At 41.5% G+C, this 21,587-nt stretch overlaps 1 protein-coding gene across 4 annotated transcripts in view; it reads left to right on the top strand.

The window, feature by feature from the left end:
* Positions 1-21,587, top strand: part of LOC118290204 (MAM domain-containing glycosylphosphatidylinositol anchor protein 2-like) — a 150,909-nt gene that overhangs the window by 69,431 nt on the left and 59,891 nt on the right. For all 4 annotated transcript variants that reach the window (XM_035617700.2, XM_035617699.2, XM_047328771.1 and 1 more), the window contains exons 4-8: positions 1,214-1,410; positions 4,207-4,339; positions 4,548-4,817; positions 15,105-15,196; positions 15,290-15,527. In XM_035617700.2, the coding sequence (XP_035473593.2) occupies positions 1,214-1,410; positions 4,207-4,339; positions 4,548-4,817; positions 15,105-15,196; positions 15,290-15,527 (930 nt within the window). The remainder of the gene's footprint in view (positions 1-1,213; positions 1,411-4,206; positions 4,340-4,547; positions 4,818-15,104; positions 15,197-15,289; positions 15,528-21,587) is intronic.

Below are 21,587 nucleotides of genomic sequence, written 5' to 3'. Positions count from 1 at the left end.
GAACCTGATCCTCAGCAAATCCAGGGCTGGGCAGCTACTGAATTAAAAGTGATGAATTCATCCATTAATAATACCTCAGGCATGTGTAGTTTTTTTTTTTTTTCCCCCTCTGGAGGCTTATAATCGTTATGGATTTGGATATTAATTTACTGTAAGCTGTTTGCTCTAACATATTCACACACCAGCTCTCTCAATCACTCAATCATCCACCTTGTTGCTCACTCCATGATACGCTTGCCCCATCATTAATACACTCAATCACTTTCTCTTTATGTGCAAAAGGTCAGCCTTTAGAGGTTGGAATTTTAGTGTGAGGGATAACTTGCATTAGCTTCTCTCATCCTCTCCCTTAAATTGCCTTTTTGCTCGTGTTAAAAACTGATTGCATCTCGGAGCGAGATGAAAGGGAAACAGCTAACTCCCAACGATCTCTGAGCATGCAAATGGACATAATCTAAAAGGCGAGTATTAGCATGCTAAAAGACACCAGAGCTATGATGAACACCATTTGCCAAGGCTTAATGGGATAGCCGGGTAAGATGATTAACTTTGAATCCATTTAATCAACCACGAGCGCTTTCTCAAATAACCAATTGTCTCGTGTTGGTGTAAAACTTCCATCGGATCTGCTGGGAAATGAGTACAGTGGCAGATGTGCCGAATGACAGAGTGCCAAAAATCCGAGCTGGGGTTCAGCCAAACAGTATTCTTTGAAGTGATGGCCATCAGACAGAATGTTTTTGCACTATATTTGTCGTCCCCTCGCTCATGTTGTTCACGACTTGGAACACTGCTCGTTCATTGACTGGGATGTCAACGCGCCCTTGGGTTGTATCCTATTGACTGAAGTAGTCCAAGTAGTCGAACTCTCACCTCCCTCACTCATTGACCCCATGTGTGCGCGCCGATAACTGGCTGTCATAATGCAATGATAAGGTCTGACCCCTTTGGTCAGACTTTCCTCCGCAATCAAGAAGCATGGATTGAGGGAGATTGAATGTGTGATAACACAGTTCAAAGATCTCACCCTGGATTTGTTTGTCTTCACGGCAACAGCTGAGCAAACATAAAAGAAAATTAATACCTGAAATCGTGTTCAGCAGGATTGATTTATGAACAAGAAATTATCGACTCATTCATCAATTAAACAACTCACGGAAATGAAATGTGTATTGACGGTTCTTCCTCTGCCCCGTGTGTGCTGCTCTCACAGACCTTGATGACCCTGCGGTGACGGTGCATCAGAGCATAGGAGAAGCTAAGGAACAGTTCTACTACGAGAGGACGGTGTTCCTTCGCTGCGTGGCCAATTCCAACCCGCCTGTCCGCTACAGCTGGCACCGTGGCAGAGAGGTCCTGACGCAGGGCTCGGACAAGGGCGTGGAGATCTACGAGCCCTTTTTCACACAGGTAAGATGCAGGCAACGTGGAAGAAAATAGCATATGAATTGGGTTTGAGTTAGATTGTCTCCATATTCACAAATGATCCAGTGATCCGGTGTACTGCATTAAAACAAAGCTAGAAAAATGTAGACCAGTTTTCATTGTGTAGTTGTTACCAGTAATCAAATTGCCATATAACATATTGTGGATTTACATTCGCTGCAGGGCTGTAAACAGACTCTACAAATATGTAAATTATGACCTTTATCAACCTCTTGTGACAATGAGTAACTCTCCCTGCGTCAGTGATGAGTCAGTCACAGTAGCTAGATACACCCAGTCACAAAGGTGACATCACTGTGAAAGTCGTGTAATAACATGACTGCTGTTTCATTTGCCTTTATGTTTTATTGAATATGAGTTTGTGGCACTGGGGGGTTTGTACCTCAATCCCTAAAACTACCCCTTGCTGTGCTGTAGCAAAGTAAAAGTTGTACTCATTAACCACTATGAATAGCAATATCAGTTTCACTAGCTCAGAATTATAATCTCGCAGAGGCAGAACGATTGGGTTCTCAGTTCCTTCCATGGAGCAAGTGGATTTTCTTTACAATCTGAAAACTGAGCGGCTTTGGTCTAAAAGAGACCTCGTGCAGTCAACAAAGAAACTGACTGAGATTGTTCTGTCACTAGTAAGGGAATTGTAGTTTTGGAATTGAATGTGGTTGTGGAATTGGGAATCAGAGAGAGTGGAAATCTACAAGACAGAGAAAAAGACATACAAGAGGGGAAAAGAGGTTTAAGAAACACAGAGAGGGAGAGAGGAAAAAGGAAGTGAAATTGATGTTTGGCCAAATGGAGAAAGATGGCGGGGAACTAATGGAGTGGGCGAAGGGGACTGAAGAAACTGAACAACTGGGCCTCATCAGACGCTCCTCCCGTCTCCATCCTGCTCCTCATACCTCTTTGCTCTTTTCCTCGCTCTTTCATCCTGCCCTCTATTAAAGCTTTAATTGGGTCTGAAATTTTGAGTGCAACCCAAACTGAGAGATTAGCTTTGTCCAACCCTAAATAAATCCTGACTAAACTCCTGGTAATTTGCCACTATAAAGGGCTAATAACATATTTTTCAACGATACAGTTGAAATGGGCTTAGTTATCTGCTGACAATTAACAAATAATAACTGACCCAAATCGCGCCTACGGGGTCATATTGAGACCATTTGTGTCCGGTCAGTCCAGGATCTATGAGTTCCATTCGTCTTTTTTTCCCCTTCCTCCCTTCCTCTATTATTCTTTATTCCAGGGCACTGTAATACAGCCAAACAAAAGTGTTCATATTCCCACTGTTACTGTAGAAATGCAGAGGTGGCATTTTAAAATCTGTGTTGAACAACTTCATAATTAAATGAGGCCCAAAGCTGTGCTTTTATAGTAGCAACCCCGTCCTTTCTGATGTCTTTCTCTTCCAGCTCTCGCTCCATAACTCTCCCCGCAAAGTGCCTCAGAATAACACAATTATCAAAGGTATAATGGAGCCATTTTTCATCTCTCAGCAGATCCTCACCTCGTCGCAGTAGTTGTTTACAGTATGTGGGATTTTCTTGCTATGCCTATTTTAGCAAATAGTCTTGATATTGAGGAAGTTACCTTTTAAAGCCCACTGAGCTGATGTACACATCACATTTATTTCAATTATGATTCAATTATCATTTTTCCCTGACTCTTTTGGCCAGCATCTTTTACTCATTTTCTTGGCCCCACAAAGTTTTTTTGTTAGTAGGAAAGTTCAACGAGCTGGTTTTGATTCTTCATTTTTGTTTCCACAATTTAATCCCTGAAATTGAATTAAAAGTGACAACAAAGTTGGAGATAAAATATTTTCCCTTGATAGTGACAATAAACTCCTCTATAATTTCTTTGCCCTTTACCGACAGCCACACATCCTGTTCCCGAAGCTCCAGTGTGCTTTAGCGTTCAATCTTTCCATCAATATGTCCGTCAATTCCCCCTTTCCCATTCGGTTTAATATGTTTGTCCTTTCCATTCCTTCTCTGCCCCTTGCATTTTCCGAATAGATTTCCCTTCCAATCTGCCCTTCCACTCCCCCGCCCTCCGGCCCCTTGCTGTGCATAAAGCTTGAATAGCGGAGACCTCATCTCCTGATATCTGCTCCGAAAGCAGAAGAGGTGACAGAGGGAAGAAAGGAAGCGGAGTGTGGGCTGAATGGCTAATCTTATACTATTAACTTATCCTTGAGCCCCATTGGATACGAAAGGGTTTGAAAGATGCAAGTGATCGCCATGTTGTGTGTGAGCGGCCTCAGCGTATGGCTGACTCGCATTTTAATCTGCTGTGCACTCCGACCCCGACACCATCATGCGAGAGTCAGTTAGATCAGAGGTTCCCATCATCATCAATGCCTTCAGGGCGGGGCTCAGGCCCAGCTGGAATCAAACTGACATTCAGTGAGATTGCTGTTATTTTGTGGAGGGATCCCCCGCTGAGCTGTTTGGTAAAAACACTACAGGGCCATTGACTAAAGGGTAATCCACATGTCGCTATTGAGTAAGTTGACATATAATGTTCTTGAAAAATACTAAAGTGATTTTACAGCAATATCAATGAACTCTGCTGCCTTTCCTTTTTTAACTTTTGAATCCATTAAAACTTTATATGTATTTTATTTGGACCTTTCTTTGGAGCCTTTTGGCCTTTGTCATCGCCTCCTCAGTATCTATTTTTCTGCATTTTTTTGACTTGATTATGTTGATAGTTTTTGCACACATTTGCATACCAGTTTTGGTTTGGTCTGAGCTGCAGGGGGAAACGAAGATTTTGAAGCTGAAGAACCTGCGTCCGCAAGACTATGCAAACTACAGCTGCATCGCCTCGGTCAGAAATGTGTGTGGGATCCCTGACCGCAGTGTTATCTTCAGGCTCACCAATAAGACAGGTAAGACAGTTTCTGAGACTCCTTTTCTATAGTAAGCCCAGAATTATAGTAAATCCAAAAGTATACCCAGGTGCCTTAATATATGTTGAACCGGCACATGAAGTGGTGTGCACTTTCTCAGCAGAGTTCTACTGTAACTGTCATAACTGCCAAAGTTGTCCATCTTCTGCCAATCATTCCTCAACTGCAAACTCTTCTTCCTCCACAGCCTCCCCGTCCATCAAGCTGCTGGTGGAGGATCCGATCGTGGTGAATCCGGGCCAGACGGTGTTGCTGGTGTGCATCACCACAGGTGGGGAGCCTCCCCCCATACTCACCTGGGTCAGCAGTAATGACAGCCTGCCCCAGAGAAGCGTAGTGAAGGGTGGTACGCTCACGCTGCCGGCCATCACTTCAGATGAGGCGGGGGTCTACAGCTGCGTGGCCAGCAACAATGTGGGAAACCCGGCCAAGAAGTCCACCACCATTGTGGTGCGAGGTAAGAAGGCGTGAAGTGGTCAGTATTAAATAAAACAGATAATCATCTAGAAAAATGTGTACAAGAACAAATAAATAGTTAAATAATATAATAAATATATAATATATAAAATACAATTATTTGAAGAGTGGTTAAGAGAGTGAGGGCTATTACTACCTGTTTTGGCCATTATTTTTTTCTCCAACCTGCTCGTCTTGAGTGATACAGGAGTCTGAGAGACATCCGATCTTGCTGTAGCCCATTAACAACTGTTATCAAAGTACCACTTTACACATACACCTCATATTGTCAGTTTCCCATCAAAGTGGATAAACAGAATGCTGAAGGCACTTTTATTTATGAGCCAGACACATATTATATACAGTAATAATTCTGCAAAAACTACTTTGAAGATTAATATTCAAGACGGTTAATTTTAACATGGGTGCAAAAAGCTGTCTTGTTATAAGAGCTGCACATATGCGACATAATGCATGAGGAAATTGACTTTCATACTGTTAAATCAACTGCTATTACTAAGCTTGAGGATTAAGGATGATGTGTGACTAGGCTTTCATCTGTGACATAACGGAGGATCCCAAAGCCCTGAATGTGAAACTTCAGGAACCTCTTGCAGGTGAATAAAAAAAATTGCATTAACGAGTGGAATCCTTACTGGCAAAACAGCATTCATAGGATGATCCAAATTCAAAAAGCCTATTTTGTTCACATTTTAACTTTCCAATCAACATCATTTGAATCAGAGTTCAGTAGATTGGCTCAGAAATTAACGTTTCTCACTGAGTTTTCTCATTTCATCTCAGAGATTATGCCACAGGTTTGTCATCAGATTCACTCTTAAGACGCAATTATTTAAGCAGCCACATACTCCCTGGGAAAAAAACTGATCAATGAACATTGAATTGTCAACGAATCATTTCTGATAAGCCCCTTCTTTGAATTGTGAAAGTGTCCATGTAGTTGAGGACTTATAAAGTGAGAGACTGGTGTCTCATGAGAACAACTTTATCAGAGCACACTCACTGGAGGTAATCCCTGCATCAATCTCATGGCCTCATTGATGCGTCATGTCTGGAGATCACATATCAAAAAGTCCACACCCTGTCTTAATTATGTATGCATTTGGATGCAGACATTTAATTTTTTCACATTCAGGGCTGCAGAGCATCATCCAAGGCAAAAGTTAAACAGGCTACACACGCTTTATTCTGCTTGACTAAATGTCATGCAGGGTACACAGCCATTGATTACGCAGTTCAGGGCTTTGTGGAAAAACAAGCATTCAATTTGTGCAAGATGCAACCAATTGACTCCATCAAGCCAATACAGCGGTTCCTTGACCCTTCTCTCTTCATCCCCAACTCACTGTTTGCTCTTAAAATGTTAGTGAGGATACACTTGCTGGGGGATGTGTACACAGGATTCACCATATCCGTCATTTAACTTCAATAAAAAAAGACAATAATACCCCCTTTGTCGAGAGATGGTCATTGATCAATAGTCTTTTGTATTCCCATAAAGCCATCACTGTTTGTGCGTGTGACTCAATACTTAACTGTAAATATTTAAACAAGAGGCAGTCACATCGGAGAGGGGATTAGTAGATTAAGAACTGACAAGAGACTCCGTCCTAAGTAAATCAAGTCAATGAGTCATCACACATTTTGAATGTGAGGTAGCAGTGAAAACAAACCGTAGACATCTAAAAGAGGAGGGTGGGGGGGGTGCCTAAATGACACGAATAATCAATATATGACAAAGTAAACTGGGTACAATCTCATGAGACTGATGAACGGTGACTCTTGTCATTACAGTTGTTGAATCAGTTGAACAGGTTGAAGGGGCTTAAACGGCATCTAATCAAGACGAAAACGATGCCCAGAGTGTGACAAACTGTCACTAAGGCCAAATTCTGGATAAAATACTTTAATGACATGTCAGTTTAGCTTGGGCTTGGAGACATTGCTTATCAAAGCAAAGCCAATTAGAAAGATATTTAGTTGACTAAAGCACCACTGACATCAGTGGAAGCACTAAAGCTGCTACAAAAACAATAAAGCGAAAAGTATTACTACTTATTTAATTTATATGACAGGTGTATAAACTATGAAAAACAATCAGTTGGATAGAAGGAGGGGTCTGTCTGACGTTACTAATTGACAGTAGATTAGTTCAGCATTTGATATTATCGCACATCTCGGGGACGCTCTCCTGAGTCTGATGAGCTGTCACTGACGCAAATGCAATTTTTGGATCAACATTCGCCAGATGACGAGGGTGGGCTCTTTAACTGCACAATGATGGAAATATGTCCACATTTATAACAGGGGTTTTAATACACCATTTAAAAAAAAATGATGTGTTGATACCACACTATTTAGTGGATTGTAGTTGCCACCTACAGTGGACTGCAAACATTCTCAAGACATGCACTATTCCCATGGTATTGTCAGCATACTTATTCTCACGCACTTGTTTTAAGTTTAAGAGATAAACAAGTTCTGTTGTACAAGTTCTGTACAACAAGTTCTGTTGTTCTGTACAACAGAACTTGTACAGTATATCAGAGTAAATAATGCCCTGATCATTTTTCTCTGGCTGCGACTTGGCATTTTAAAACCAAACCATGTCCACGATGCACCCTTTATTCGAATCAGTTCTCCATTGTTTGCTCATGATTTTGCAGCATGTCTGTGGCACTTTATCATACTGAGCCCTTCTGCTACTGAGAGTCACGCTGCATGAAAAACAAGCTCACAGCTTCCCTCCATATTAAAGGGACTGTGTGGCTGCTTTGGGATGGGTGTGAACTACATTTCCACCCTCAGCAGAAAACTTCCATCACCATGGCTACTGTTAGATGTTTGGACCTAGAAACAAAGTGGTTGTTTTTTTCATAATGGTCCTTGAAGGGAAGGCGGAGTGAGGCTGAGGCTGTAGTGTCCACACAGGGCTTAAAAAGTTTTTTTTCTTTCTTTACACACCTTCTCTTACCACAAATTAGTCAAATTATTTGAAATCATTCAAGCAAACCTACCACATAAACAGCACAATCATGGCACCTGAATCAATTGTACCGCATCTCCTACCTAATGCTGGTCCATGGTGACTGAATGCCACTTGATGCATGTTCTCTAGTCGGCTAGATTGATTTACTTTGAAGTGAGGAGAAAAGAAAAAATGAAAGAATAAGCCAGAGACGAAGCAAGAGCACAGACAAACAGTGCCCACACGTGCATGCTTAAAAAGATATATTATGCCATTGATTTTATTTCAGAATATTTCCACTGTGGACTGCAAATCAGTCTTCAATACACTAGTTCCTAATCAAGATTGTAAAAATGCCGTTCCAGTCTGTAACAGTTGTGTGTAGTTGTTTACATGTGGCCATGAAGGCTAAAATGTGGAATTATAAGCACTTGGGAAAGAAAGCTGGTTGTGTGTGTGTGTGTGTGTGTGTGTGTGTGTGTGTGTGTGTGTTTGTGTTTGTGTGTGTGTGTGTGTGTGTGTGTGTGTGTGTGTGTGTGTGTGTGTGTGTGTGTGTGTGTGTGTGTGTGTGTGTGTGTGTGTGTGTGTGTGTGTGTGTGTGTGTGTGTGTGTGTGTGTGTGTGTGTGAGAGAGAGAGAGAGAGAGAGAGAGAAAACACACATCCCTTCCCAGCAGATGGTAGTTTCTCTGGCCATACTGTCCCACCAGCCAGACTGCCTTCCAGGGCTTGGCCATCTCCACAGCTTGCCAGGCAGGCTACTGGCATCACATCACCCTTCTGACAACATCCTTTTTATGGATTAAGGGTCCGCAACATGTCTTCAAATGCAGGTCAATACCAGGCTTTCCCCAGCCACTTGAGTCTTTTATGTCCTCAACAAGGACACCATTGTTTACTACTTATTACATTACATCTTAACGGTAGCTTTTCTGATGGGTATCATATATGTGTAGGCAGCTCTCAAATAGAGAGTAATTGATCTCGCACGCTCACACACATACACACACACACACACACACACAAAAACACATTTCTCATGTGTTTTCCCTCTGTGTGATGTAGAGAAAACTAGATTCCTGTAACCATCAAAGATAAAAAATCAAACACTGCTGCGCTGTCATTGGATTTTCTCGACAAATCCTGCAGGACTTCCTGACAAATTCGAGTATGAGGCTTTTACAACCAAGACATCCATCATTCCGACCTGCTAACAACTAATTCCACACCCACACACACACACACACACACACCAGAGCATGAATCTAAAGTCAAACACACTCGCTACCATCCACACTTTGTAACTCTGATTGGAGACAAGCGAAAATGCCTTTTTTTCTCTTCTTTTCCCAGTGTGTTTACCGTGTTTGGTGGGGAGAAAACAATCATGACGTGCCTTGTAAAAACCTGGCTGTCAGCATATGAATCAACATGTGAATGACCCTTATCAAATTTGCTTTCGAATAAATTCTGGTCGAAAGCCGAATCTATTTCCATTCATGAATGCCAGATTTAATGGCTGGATGGCCAGAACTGGCACAGGCGGGCCAGTCTCTTGGGCTGCGGCCCTAAGGACTGTCTGTCTGTCTGTCTGTCTGTGTGCGTGTGTGCATGTGTGTGCGTGTGTGTGCGTGTGTGCATGTGTGTGCGTGTGTGTGTGTGCGCGCATGAGAATGCCTTGTTCTGAGCCGTGCTAATGCCTGTTGTGCTTTTTGTGTTTAACCTTGAGCAGAGCACATGAGGCAGAGGAGAGTGGCAGTTAGAGAGACATCCATCTGGCTCTGAGAGATGAGTTCAGCTTCACATGCTGATATTCTCTGCAACAATGGATGGAGAGCATGGTATGATGCCTGCTGAGAGAGGGACATGCAGGACTGACTGAAAAATGAGATGGGCTGATGGCTAAACAGGAGGATAATGATTCCGAGGGAGATTGGATGAGACATGTCTTTCTTCTCTACCAGACAAAGGCAGAGAGAACGCACTAGAGAGAGTGAGGGGGAAAAAAACATTCAAACTTTTTTTTCTTTCTTCTGTGGTCTTCTGTGAGTGATGCCATTGTGTATTTGTCATCATGTACATACATACAGTATGAGCATGTCAGAAGGGCTGTGTGTACCTTTGCCCTGCTAAGAAGCTCCCATGAGGCAGTATTGTAATCCTGCCATGTGACATGAGCTCTCTGTAGAAGAAGGCCTCAACCAGAGCTTTTCTCTTTGTGTGATTATCTGCGCTTTTCATGTACAAGCCACAAATTATTCCCACAAGCTATTAAAGCTATGGAGAATCATACTTACAGACTCCCTGCAGGCAAAGGCACATGAGTTTGTGGTACTAAAAAAGGAACATGAAAAAACTGCAATGAGTAGAGAGATAACCTATGATACAGGAGCCCTGTGATGCAAATGTAAGCACAAACAGAACTTTTTCCTCGCTTGATTTTACGATGAAGAAAGTACCTCCTGCAAGTGTCAGCGGGTGTTTCACTCCTTGGCATGTTGCCACAATCAAGGTTCAATGACAAGAAGCTCTGATGATGATAAAGGGGAACTCGCTTCCAAAAAACCCCATCAATAATGCATGCAGAATTTGTTTGTGCATATGCTGACTTGTGTTGTGTGCCCCAGAGCTTGTGATACTGGCAATGCTTTTAAAAATATCACTAGTATTTCCGTCTTGCCAGAGATGTGTGCGCTTAAATTTTGCTCATCGTACCTTGCTTTAGTTGGCACCTAACAAAGCAGATGCCACATAGTCCATGCTAACAAGATGTGGTATGCTGTAAATCTTGCATCTGCCTCCGAGCCCTGAATATTTAACATGCAGTGCAAACTCTAAACAATATGAAATTCAACTAAGTTATTATTCATTCAGACAGAGATCACTCAATGAAACTTTTCGGAATTTTCAGACAATAGTTGTGATGTTGCCTCAAACTAAAAAAAACCCAAAGGAGTTGAATCCACACCTCTCAACTGAAATATAACTGCATAATGTTCATGAAGCTTAGCATGAAAGCTAACTCTTGACGTTGGAAATAGCAGTGTGACAGTAACACCTCAAGACTCACTCCCTCAGAGCTTTTTGACCACATCCCATGGCTATTATCAGTGGATGGAGTTCACAATATTGTTAGGATGATACATATCAGAAAACCAAAACGCACATTGGTATGATAATAACTACCAGTGGCACTTGAGCGTTGACAGTAAATTAACTGAGAGGATCAGTCCGAGGAGCCATTGTATCAGTCATATCACAGCGCTCTTTTCATAGCCGCCTCGTTGTATTTATTTTTACAAACATAGTCTTGTCTCAAATTCACTGAAGTACAAAATCAACTAACGGAAATAGGTTGAAACAGAAGGCTGAGCAACGTGTTCCTCCGTTTGCTTCTCTAATCAGATCCTGAATGTAAGTTCAAGTCCAGAGCTGGTACTGACCTCCCTACAGCCATTAGCACAATGCTGCTGAGGGGGCCCACCTACCTGACCTGTGAGTCATGAAAGCCATTAGCCACCAGAAACTAGCTCCACTTCCTCTACTACCATCTAGTGCAATGTCATCTTTGACAGCCCTTTCAGGAGCAGGTGAGGACCAGAATGTTGTGATGAAAAAGTCTGACTTAGGTACAGCCCTAGTAAGCAAGGGAGAGAGACATTTTTAAAAAAGACAGAAAAAGACCTAGGTTGTCATGGAGATAGATTTGAGCTCCCATGTTAACAGATCCATCTCCATAACAACTGAGCAAACTCAATCTGCTAATGAAGCTCATCCGACAATACTCTAACCTCCGAAAAGGAGTTAGTAAGTGGACCTTGAGCTGCAATGGCTTTATCTTACTTTACAAAGGCAGAGGAATTTTACAAGGCTATAATGTTGGTTTGCACGGGCGTTTGGGATTTGTGTCTACCTAAAGTGCAGTGCTCACATTCATAAAAACAGCAATACCTTTGTAGGATATTAATGACGTTGAGGAAATTGTGTAACAACAGTTGAAGACAGACTTTACCTCCACAGCAAATGGGAAAGTTCTGTCTCCATGCAGAGCCTTTTTAAAGATTCATGTGACTTGTGCCATGGATTGGTTTTCAGAACTGTAGAGGGGAGAGTGACAACGCGATGAAGTCTCCCAACTCTGCACTTTCTCACCTCAAACACTCACCGCAGTCCCTTTTTAAAAATACCTCTAGTTTTAGCTTCTCTCCCATGCATAAAGGAACAAGCACCATTTTAGTCACAGCAACTGCCCAGCAAAATTTACCACGACCAGGGGAAGTAATGCCCACTTATCTCTCTTGTACACAAATGTAGTCGATTTACAGGAATGAGTACTTGCTCTTTAATATTTATGGTCAGATAAAATGGCAGGAAAGGAGGTTTGAATGTGGAGGAGGCGGCGAGGAAACCAATTCTAAAATATGCATGAGTGCACATATGCAGGACTGGCTATTTTGACGTGCACTGCAGGCCTGTGTTGAAACAAGGGAAAGCTGAGTCACCACAGGGAAAAAGTATTGGAAATGTATAGGGACAGAAAGGTGACCACTCAGATTTAATCAGACACTTTTTCACTCCCCGGTTAACTAATGTTTTAGTTCTGTGCTTGTGGAAACTGAATCTAAACATTTACGTCGAAAAGTGCTGAGAGCAGTGGATTTTAAAATGAGAATGCACCTTTACACCTTGCATCGTAGCCTTCATTGATGTTTGATGTACAGTTAGTGTTGCAGTATGTCTGTGTTGTCTTTCCTCTAATTTTCTGCAGATGACCTCCCGATAGACTAAATCAGATTTTTCACAACATTAAACAAATGGTGAGAGTCAGTTTTGTATTTCAGACAGTGGTGCTATTTAATGAAAAAAAAAAAAAAAAGATAAACGTATTGATCCATTTCTTTCCACTTACAACCTGTACCTGTTAATAACTTACGTATCCCTCATTAATTTTGAATTAATTCTTCATTAATTTTAAGCAGTTAAAGAGGAATAGCTGCCTTATTTCTGTAAAGTAATTTTCACGGGCTGATGTTTTTAGGAATAGTTTAACTAGATGCTCTTCATGTAGCCTCAGAAAGAAACCTTGAATCACCACTTGTTTCAACACACTGTGTTTGTAGCACTGCAACCAGTGAGTGAACCTTCATTCGCTCGCTAAGTGCTTCCACGCATTTGACTCAGGTACCAAAATGTCTAGTCAATTTCCATTTCAATTTAAATGAATAGAGAAGGAACAAAGGGTAAAATAAGGCAAAGAATATAACTTGAAGAAAGAGAACCTTCAGATCTACTCCAACCATCGAGTCTATATTGTCTACATTCTAATACGGACCATTTACACTCAGTAGTGATTAAATAGCGGCAATGGGCCACTTTAAAGTTTGATTCATCACATCCTGTGGTCAGTAAAGTTCATCCACTAAGCACCAGAATTTCCATTCGGCCTCGAGGTCCAATTTTTTGGAACATTTATTCAGCCTTACACTACTAATACTTTTTATTCAAGAGCACCTGGCCACCTTCCTGTGGCGACTTAAAACATGTATGAACATTTGAAAACATCATCTGACAGGCGGCTTCATGAAAAAGGTCAACTCTGGCTTTGCGTTATGTTAAAAGCCTCGTTGTGTTCCAGTTTCTTACGTTGAGAGAAGAATATTCTTGAGCTAGATGGAGGTTAAAAATTAAAGGAAAAAAAGAGGAGAGCAGTTAATCTAAATGTTTATTCACTGTCACCTGTGACAGCACAATCACTCACGCAGATGTGTGCGTACATGCGTGAGTGTGCGTGTTTGTGTGTGGAGTGGATGCGATACTACTTTTCTGAGAAGCAGCTGCATCTCTGCGGAGGATGTCACGGTGACACAAAAGCCTATTCAAACCTTCACGATAGACAACTCTGTCTCCTGGTGTGTTTTTTGCAGCCTGACATGAATGACTGAACTGAAATGTGTATTTCCTCACAGATGTGCTCACGTAATGGCTTCCACTATGGACTTTGCATTGTCTCATTAACCTATGTATGTTGGCTTTAAGGAAATTGAATCTTGCAGTGTGGTAGGTGTACACTCTGGTGCAGAGCTGAGCCCAAATGGGAAATGCGCGTGGCTTGTTGGTGATGCCTTGTATTATCTGCATATCCATAAAGGTCACAGATATGCTACACACCATATTATGCTAATTACCACTGTTTCCTTGCCAGATGCTGAATTATATACAACACGACTGAAAGGCATCGCCTTGGAGAATAGGAATATATAGGATACAAAAAGATAAATGCAAATGCACATTGGTGTTTGTTCGAGGGGAGGGGTGTTGACATGATTGTAATATTTGTATCTGACACGCGTCAGAAACAATATTCTATTCTATGTGAGGGGGAGGATCACGTCAAGTAGGCATGTGTCGCTCGTCTCTACCCCGAATGTTCAACTCGGCAGGCATCACGATGTTTTGCACATTCAATTTCCTGTGTTTAAATCTGACACGCAGGTTTTGTTTTCATTTTGCCGTTATCAAACTGAATATGATAATGTCACTTGGGAATTGCAAGATGAAAAGATTTCCATGGTGCCGTCAGCTTTTTTTGTTGAGGAGATGAATTGAACAGTAGGCACAGGGGTTTGGAACCAATACAGCATGCATTATAATGAAATCATCTTCTCCTTTGCTGTTCAGATGAGCTATGCTTTCAAAATGGAGTTTGGAAACCAAATTGGATTAGAAATGGTGGATATTTTGTTAGGTATCTCTCCAATTTCACAGTGTGTGCTTGTGTGCACTTTTGTGTTCGTGTGCATTAGCCTGCCTCTCTGCAGTAGGATTTTTTGGTCTGTAGCTATCAATATTCATGTTGGTTCAAAGCATCTGTCAAATTCACTGTTTGACCATTCTGCTGCATCGGAAGCTGTAGTTTCACTTGTGTTAAAAAAAGCTGTTCCAGTTGTCATATCAGTGACTACATTGTGAAGATTTCATAGCCTAGGCGCTGAAGTAACACGAGAGGTGAGGTATAGTCTAATGTGAAGTGTGCAAAAGCCGAGCAGTTGTGAGTCAGACAGACAGTCATAAAGTGCATTCTCCGGAGAGGTGCGTAACATTCATTTATAGCGCAAGTGTGGACATTAAGCCAAGTAAAATCGCTAAAAAAATATATATTTAGCAAATCCATAAAACCCTCAGAAATGATATCAATATAACAAGGAAAACCTTAACCTACAGTGAATGTCTCAGAGTGTCACAGACTTGCAGAAAAAAAAATCTTAAATCTTCTTTTAATGAAGTGGATTTTCCTTTCACAGCTTTGAAAAAGGGTCGATTCTGGATCACACCTGACCCCTACCACAACGACGACAACATCCAGATTGGACGTGAAGTCAAGATATCTTGTCAGGTAGAGTTAAAGAATACACACATATACTGTATATGCATATATCTAAGCAAAGCGACACTGAGTGTAATACTGAGAACATACCGATTGTCCTAGGTGGAGGCGACCCCACCAGAGGAGCTGACATTTAGCTGGCTGAAGAACGGGCGCGCCTTGCGGAGCTCAGAACGCATGGTCATCACCCAAACCGACCCTGACATCTCCCCTGGGACCACCAATCTGGACATCATTGACCTCAAGTTCACTGACTTCGGTACATACACCTGCGTGGCCGCGCTGAAGGGAGGGGGCATCCCTGAGATCAGCATCGATGTCAACATCTCGTCCACTACTGGTGAGCCTCACACCCCTTTGTGTCAGTGACGCATCTACACATCTCCCCCAACATATTTCACACACACACACACACACTATTGAAGATCACTATTGTCAGAGTACACCTGATAGTGTTTCTTAGACTGTGGGGATTGGGGCTTTTTAATGCTATTATAGTTATTTTGTTATTATAGTTTTTGCTATCAATCCTATCAGTCTTATATTTTTCACACTCTGAATGTTACTCATAGCTATAATAATCAACTGCACTGTAATATTTGTGTATAAAACTATGTTGTGGACAGCAGAAAAAAAGTTGAACCAGGAAATCACTATCATCTAAGATCGAATGAGCATTTACAACTGACAGGTCTAAAAACAACTTTAAAGATAACCTTGGTAATTGGTTAACATACATACAATAGTGTCATTTACATTGGAAGGTGATGAAAACCTGTCTAAGGCCTGGTTGCTCTTGAAGCAGTTTCTTGTTGTATAATAATTCTCACCAGTTATGCTGACATGTAAAAGATAGGAATGGTAGCAATAATGAAACGGGAATTTTTCTTTAAAAGGTCAGTTCACCCAATTTCTGACAGACACGTTTGCCCATGAATCTCTGGTGGTTTCTAGCCCTGATAGTTTTGTTTAGTTCCTGCTGAGGTTTTCACTTGTCTGCCACTGAAAATAATGCACCTGAGTATAACATTGAAAGCTGCATTGTAATTACAATTAAAACATTTTTTTTCAATTTGTCAGAAAATAGTCCCAATACAAATATGCTTTCTAAATGATCATAAATAACTGGGGCATTTTCGGAAACTGTCTTAAAGACAAGTATATAATAACCTATGAAGATGAAACAAAAAACTGCCAGATAGTTCTCTGTATGTGTGTGTGTGTGTGTGTGTGAGAATTGGGTGAACTATTCCTGTAAGCCCTTTTCCTGGACGGTCTCCACTGGTTAGGAATGTTTACATGTCCTCTTTCGACGATTGTTCACCGCCACTTTGCATTCCAGTATTCTATCCCAGGCTGAAAAAAAAGATTCAACAGTTCGATTGTGTTTGCAGTTACTGCACACACCATTGTATTACACCACCAACACCTCTGTTTTGCATCGACTGTTTAATTGGATTCCCGTGAACCAAAGCCGATTCCCTCAGTCCAACTAATCAGAGACTAAACATCCATCGTCCTTCCATCTTATTGGCTGCTTCCACCACTGCTCTTACTAACGTTTTGCATACATGTAAAGGGCATGTTGATAACACAACATATCAATCCACCTTGTCTACCGAGCTGTAGAATTGTAATGTCAATCACAGCATGTTGAGTAGTCTCTGAGAAACAGGGTTGCAGCAACATGTCACTGTATTTTTCTTGTGGATACTCTGCTTCTCTATCGTATCATCAGTAAGAAAAATTAAATCAAGATTCTGACATAGAAAGAACAATCAAAGGTTAGAATCAGCTGTCAAATGTCTGTTTTCTATCTTCTGTCTTTTAACATTTATCAAACCCTCTCCATGTCAGATGATTGGATTAGAAAAACCTGGAACAGTGCCAGAGGCAACGACAGAGCTTGAATTTAGTTTTCTTTTCTAAAGGCTTTACAATAACGGTAAAAGCAATGGTAAGAGAGACTTGGAGACAACATGTAACGGAATGGGAATGGTGGTCTTGTGTACGTTAGAGCAGGAAATGCGTGGTAACGTTCCAGTGTCACAATGCATTAATCCATCACCCATGGACTCCAGGGATGGGACCCTGATCAACTCAACGCCTCAGAGATGCCACGATCGGGAGTTTCCTGCTTGCTCACTCATCCCTAGCCAGCTTTTTCGTGAGGGGGGACCTCCGTTGGTCTGGCGTTGCCACTTGTGCGGTAGATTTCTGTTTTGCTTTGAATTTACTGCCGTGTGTTCACTACTGATAGGTGACTTTTGGGTTGTGTGATGTTGTGAAGCTTTAGTTCCCCTTATGTGCTCACACTGCATGCACACACAGTGACAGACACACTCACCACACTCATGCGCCCTCATCTCCTCTCAGCGTCCTGTTGTTCCTATTGCACACACACCTCGCTGCCACTCACAGCGTGAACATGAAAGCCGCAAGTCGACCCTGGGTGCATAATTATTGTTTGATAATCCTTTGATAATCCCCGCGCTATAAAACAGTAGGATCAATCGTACTTGCCAAGATTGTTTCCTCATTATCATTTAAGCAGTGCGGTGCCTTATTTTGGAGTGCCTGGGTGATGCCAATGCATGAACACAGACACTTTAATGTGTAAAAAAAAAAGTACTGCTATCTAACTGAGGAAATAAGTGAGGAAATGAATGTGAATATATGAAATGAAAGGTTTTCGTAAGGCTTAGATGTGATGGCTTCTTATGCTTTTATTGTTCCAGTCAGATGTGTTGGTATGAAATATAATGAAAGCGTTGCATTGTCATGGAGCTGTCCCTGTCAAAGGAAATAACATATTGAATTTTGCTTCTGCCGGTTACTATTCCCACTGCTTCACCTGGATGTGACTTGCCTGTTTTCCTGGTGAATGCCTGTTCCGCGTGATGTTTCTTCCTGTCAGATTGATGTCATGAATCAAAGGAGTGTCTGCGCTAAGCGTAACAGTATAGCGCCTGTGTACTAAAGCGCTTCGTGCCTCCGCCATGCCGTACGCCTGCAGCCGGTTTTGGGGTGAATAAGCCCCATTTTTGTTCCTGTGCCTGTTCTTCTGAAGGGAGAAAGCCAGAGCCGCAATTAGACGTCTTAATAAAAGCTTTTAGAGGAGATTACACTGTAGGTCTGCCAGGGTTTGGAAAGCGATTGTGCCTGAAGTGTCTCTAGTCTGAACACTGTTCCAGTGCTGTTCCAGCATTGGCCCCGGTTCTAGATTCCAAACCCCAGCTTAGCCCCATGCAGCCACAGCACGTCTTCATAAAAGAGAATATTTACTATCTCCCACTCTTTCAACTTTTGATGAACACATATTTCAACAGCTTTCAAGATTTCTCCCATTTGCAAAACAGCACTAATATTTACAATGGTGACATGCTCATTGAATAAGCGACTTCTCTTCTCATCAGGGCTTCCAGAGATGGCAAGGCTAATACTTATTTATGAGCGCAGTCCGGAAAGAGGAGGACACAAACCTCCCCTTTGGACACTGTCAGGATTAAGAACCACAAGACACGGCAACTGCAGAAAAGAGTTACGAGCATTAGTGTAAAACATAAAACATCCCATAAACTTCTAATAGGAACTAGCCAATTAAATCTGCTCATTAGATTGTGTGTTGATGTGTGTTTAGTGGGTGTGTATTGCTAGATTATTTTAGATGTTGTGATTATGGCCATCCTACGGCTGGGGCACTGAAATGTTATTGGGTTACGATTGGACCTACCAGTGGGAACATCTTAGAGATTCATTTTTAATAGCATGTAGAGTTATTTTGGATGGATTATCTGACATTTCAAGTTATCAGTTCTTATTCACGAAGCTGATGCACCACTCGTTGCACCAGCACACTTTAATTATTATAAACACTGGATTCTGCCACATTGAAAACCACATTTCATTTAAACAGCCGTGGTGAGAATAGTGACTGTTGATACATCCCAGCATCAGCACACACCAGGAGCTTATCCCCAGTCGGACTTATGATCACAACTAAGTGTTAGGATGGAAAGTAACCTCTCTTGTGTCATGCAGCGGATAAATCCCTCCACGATGAGTCCCTCGATTAGCACCCAGTGTCTCTGTCACTCTCAAGAATCGCTGCAGTTAATGAAACAAGTGAATCAATTAAGTGGTCAGTTGATTACAAAATTAGATGGTTTAAAAAACAAAGTACAGCCATTTTTTATATATATATTTTTTTTTCTGAAATGAATTTGAGTCATCTAAAGCTCATAGCAGGCTTGCTCATCTCTGTCTTTCTTCCTCTCAATCATTGTCTGGTTGACTCTGATTCACCATGAGCTGCCATCATCCGAGTGGCTGCGCCACATGCGAGTCTCTACATGACCGTTGGCTGTCGCCTACGCGTTTGCCTCCGCAGCAGATTCACCGGCCGCAAGGTCTTTATCCTGACTCACCGAAAAGTTCAACTGCTGTTTGCTCCCTGTGAGTGGAAACCAGTTGTTTGCTGTTTTATTTCTTCAGATTTGACCATGTAAAGTTTTCACAAAAAATGTGTTTATCGATTGATTCTCTTTTTTCTTTTGTGTTTGATTCGTACAGTAGGAGATCTACAGTAGCTGGTTGAATAACTGTTTAGAAATATGAGTATAGCTCAATTTCTAAGGCTTTTTAAAACAAGGTATTCTTATTTTCAGAAAGAAAGAGAAAGTTCTTAATTTTCAGCTGATGACCTTTGATACTCGATAGCTAATTAAGCTGCATTAACTCCATTGAGTTCGTTGAAATCCTCAAAGTCTCTAGTTGACTTTAATAATTCAAGTTGACTGTTTTTTTTTTAAAGTTTTTAACATGCACGTTATGGCTACACACATGATATCATGAACAAAGACTGGGGCTCAAAGTGCATGACCGAGACAGAGGTCATCGTCATCAGTTGATGGTGTTGATAGAGCTACTAGTGTTAGCTCTAATAGCATCCAGGGCCACTTCGCGACCCCACAAACTAATGTGGTAGGTTAATGTGCTCTGTAGACTTTGAAGTAACAGTTAGTAATTAGTTAGCAAACACACTGTTTAATCCACTTCTTACAATTTTGCAATTGTGTCTTTAGCTTTAGAAATGTTAAAAACCACCTTCCACTCAGTACTTGTCCACTATTCTAACCTGTGTAATGTCAAATGTCTAAACCAGGGTTGCTACACTGGTTTAACAAATGGTCAGTAAATGATAATATGTGTTGGTAAGGATACAACTGACTAGAAATGAATGCGATATGATCTATAAAATCCCTCAATACCATAAATAAAAAGGAAATGTACATGTAAAAAAAAAAAATGTTACCTTATGTGTGAAATCACACAAACTGAACACTTTTCAGATGCAAAATTAAGTAATGAACTGCTGACTTGGCTTAAATAATTGCATCTTAATGTTGGATAAACAGGTCCCAAACAAACCCCAAGCTGTGAACTTGGATGAACAGGCCTAACAGCTGTCCCACAGCTGTGATGCTGTCCTGACAAATCTGCCATATGACAACAGTAGATACCACAGTGATGCCACTTCTATAATCATAGGCATTCAACCGCCTGGCGGCATACGTCTGCACAACACACTTTGCAGAGGAAGGTAATAGATGCCATAACTGTCTAGGTGAAATCACATACTCTTTACTCTGTAAATACAAAAGGGCGATAGGCGTGTTCAGATGCAGCTATAGTGTGACCAATGTTCACTTTGTGCCAAGTCCATAAAATATGTTAATAAGACTAGATAACTGGGTACATTATGCACAGTGTGCCAGCATCTAGCCTCAACTGCACCACCTGAAGTCATGCTTTATGGTGGCCATCTGGGAAATCACCTCCCAGTCCAGCTGGGACAATCTGGAAGGCAAACATGAACAAGAAACACTCTCCCTCCCTCATTAACTACTATTGCGGCCCCTTGAGCGATATACATAAACTCTGGTCCTTTTGGGCTCCAGTTCAGTGCTTAGCAGTGGAAAGTGGCGGTACTGGAGGTGTGTCTTTGTGCATTTCTAAACTGGGGCACTGGCCAATCCTGTATGGTTGGGTAAATGTAAAAAAAAAAAAGAAGTACAGACATTACAGAGAGCAGTGTGGCCATGAATCAGATTATAGCCGTGCAACGAGAGTGTTGGTATTTAAAGCCTGCTGCTGTACACTCTCACCCAAATGAATTCATGGTCCATGTGATTGATCGTAAGACAACTTCTAAAATCTCAGGGGAAAAGCATACAGCTCAAACACACACACACAAAATAGTATGTCAGTGTGGTCAGCAATGTGTCTCTTCAGTCTGTCATTGCACTTAGCCAATTTTAACACATCTGTTGTCATTTATTTCACTTCAGCAACCTGTATGGATGCTTCGCTCTCTCTCTCTCTGTGTCTCTCTCTCTGT

Source organism: Scophthalmus maximus, chromosome 18, assembly GCF_022379125.1.
Source record: "Scophthalmus maximus strain ysfricsl-2021 chromosome 18, ASM2237912v1, whole genome shotgun sequence".
Taxonomy (NCBI): Eukaryota; Metazoa; Chordata; class Actinopteri; order Pleuronectiformes; family Scophthalmidae; genus Scophthalmus; species Scophthalmus maximus.
The sequence above is the reverse complement of the archived record's forward strand: the minus strand, read 5'-3'. Positions and strand labels throughout refer to the sequence as shown.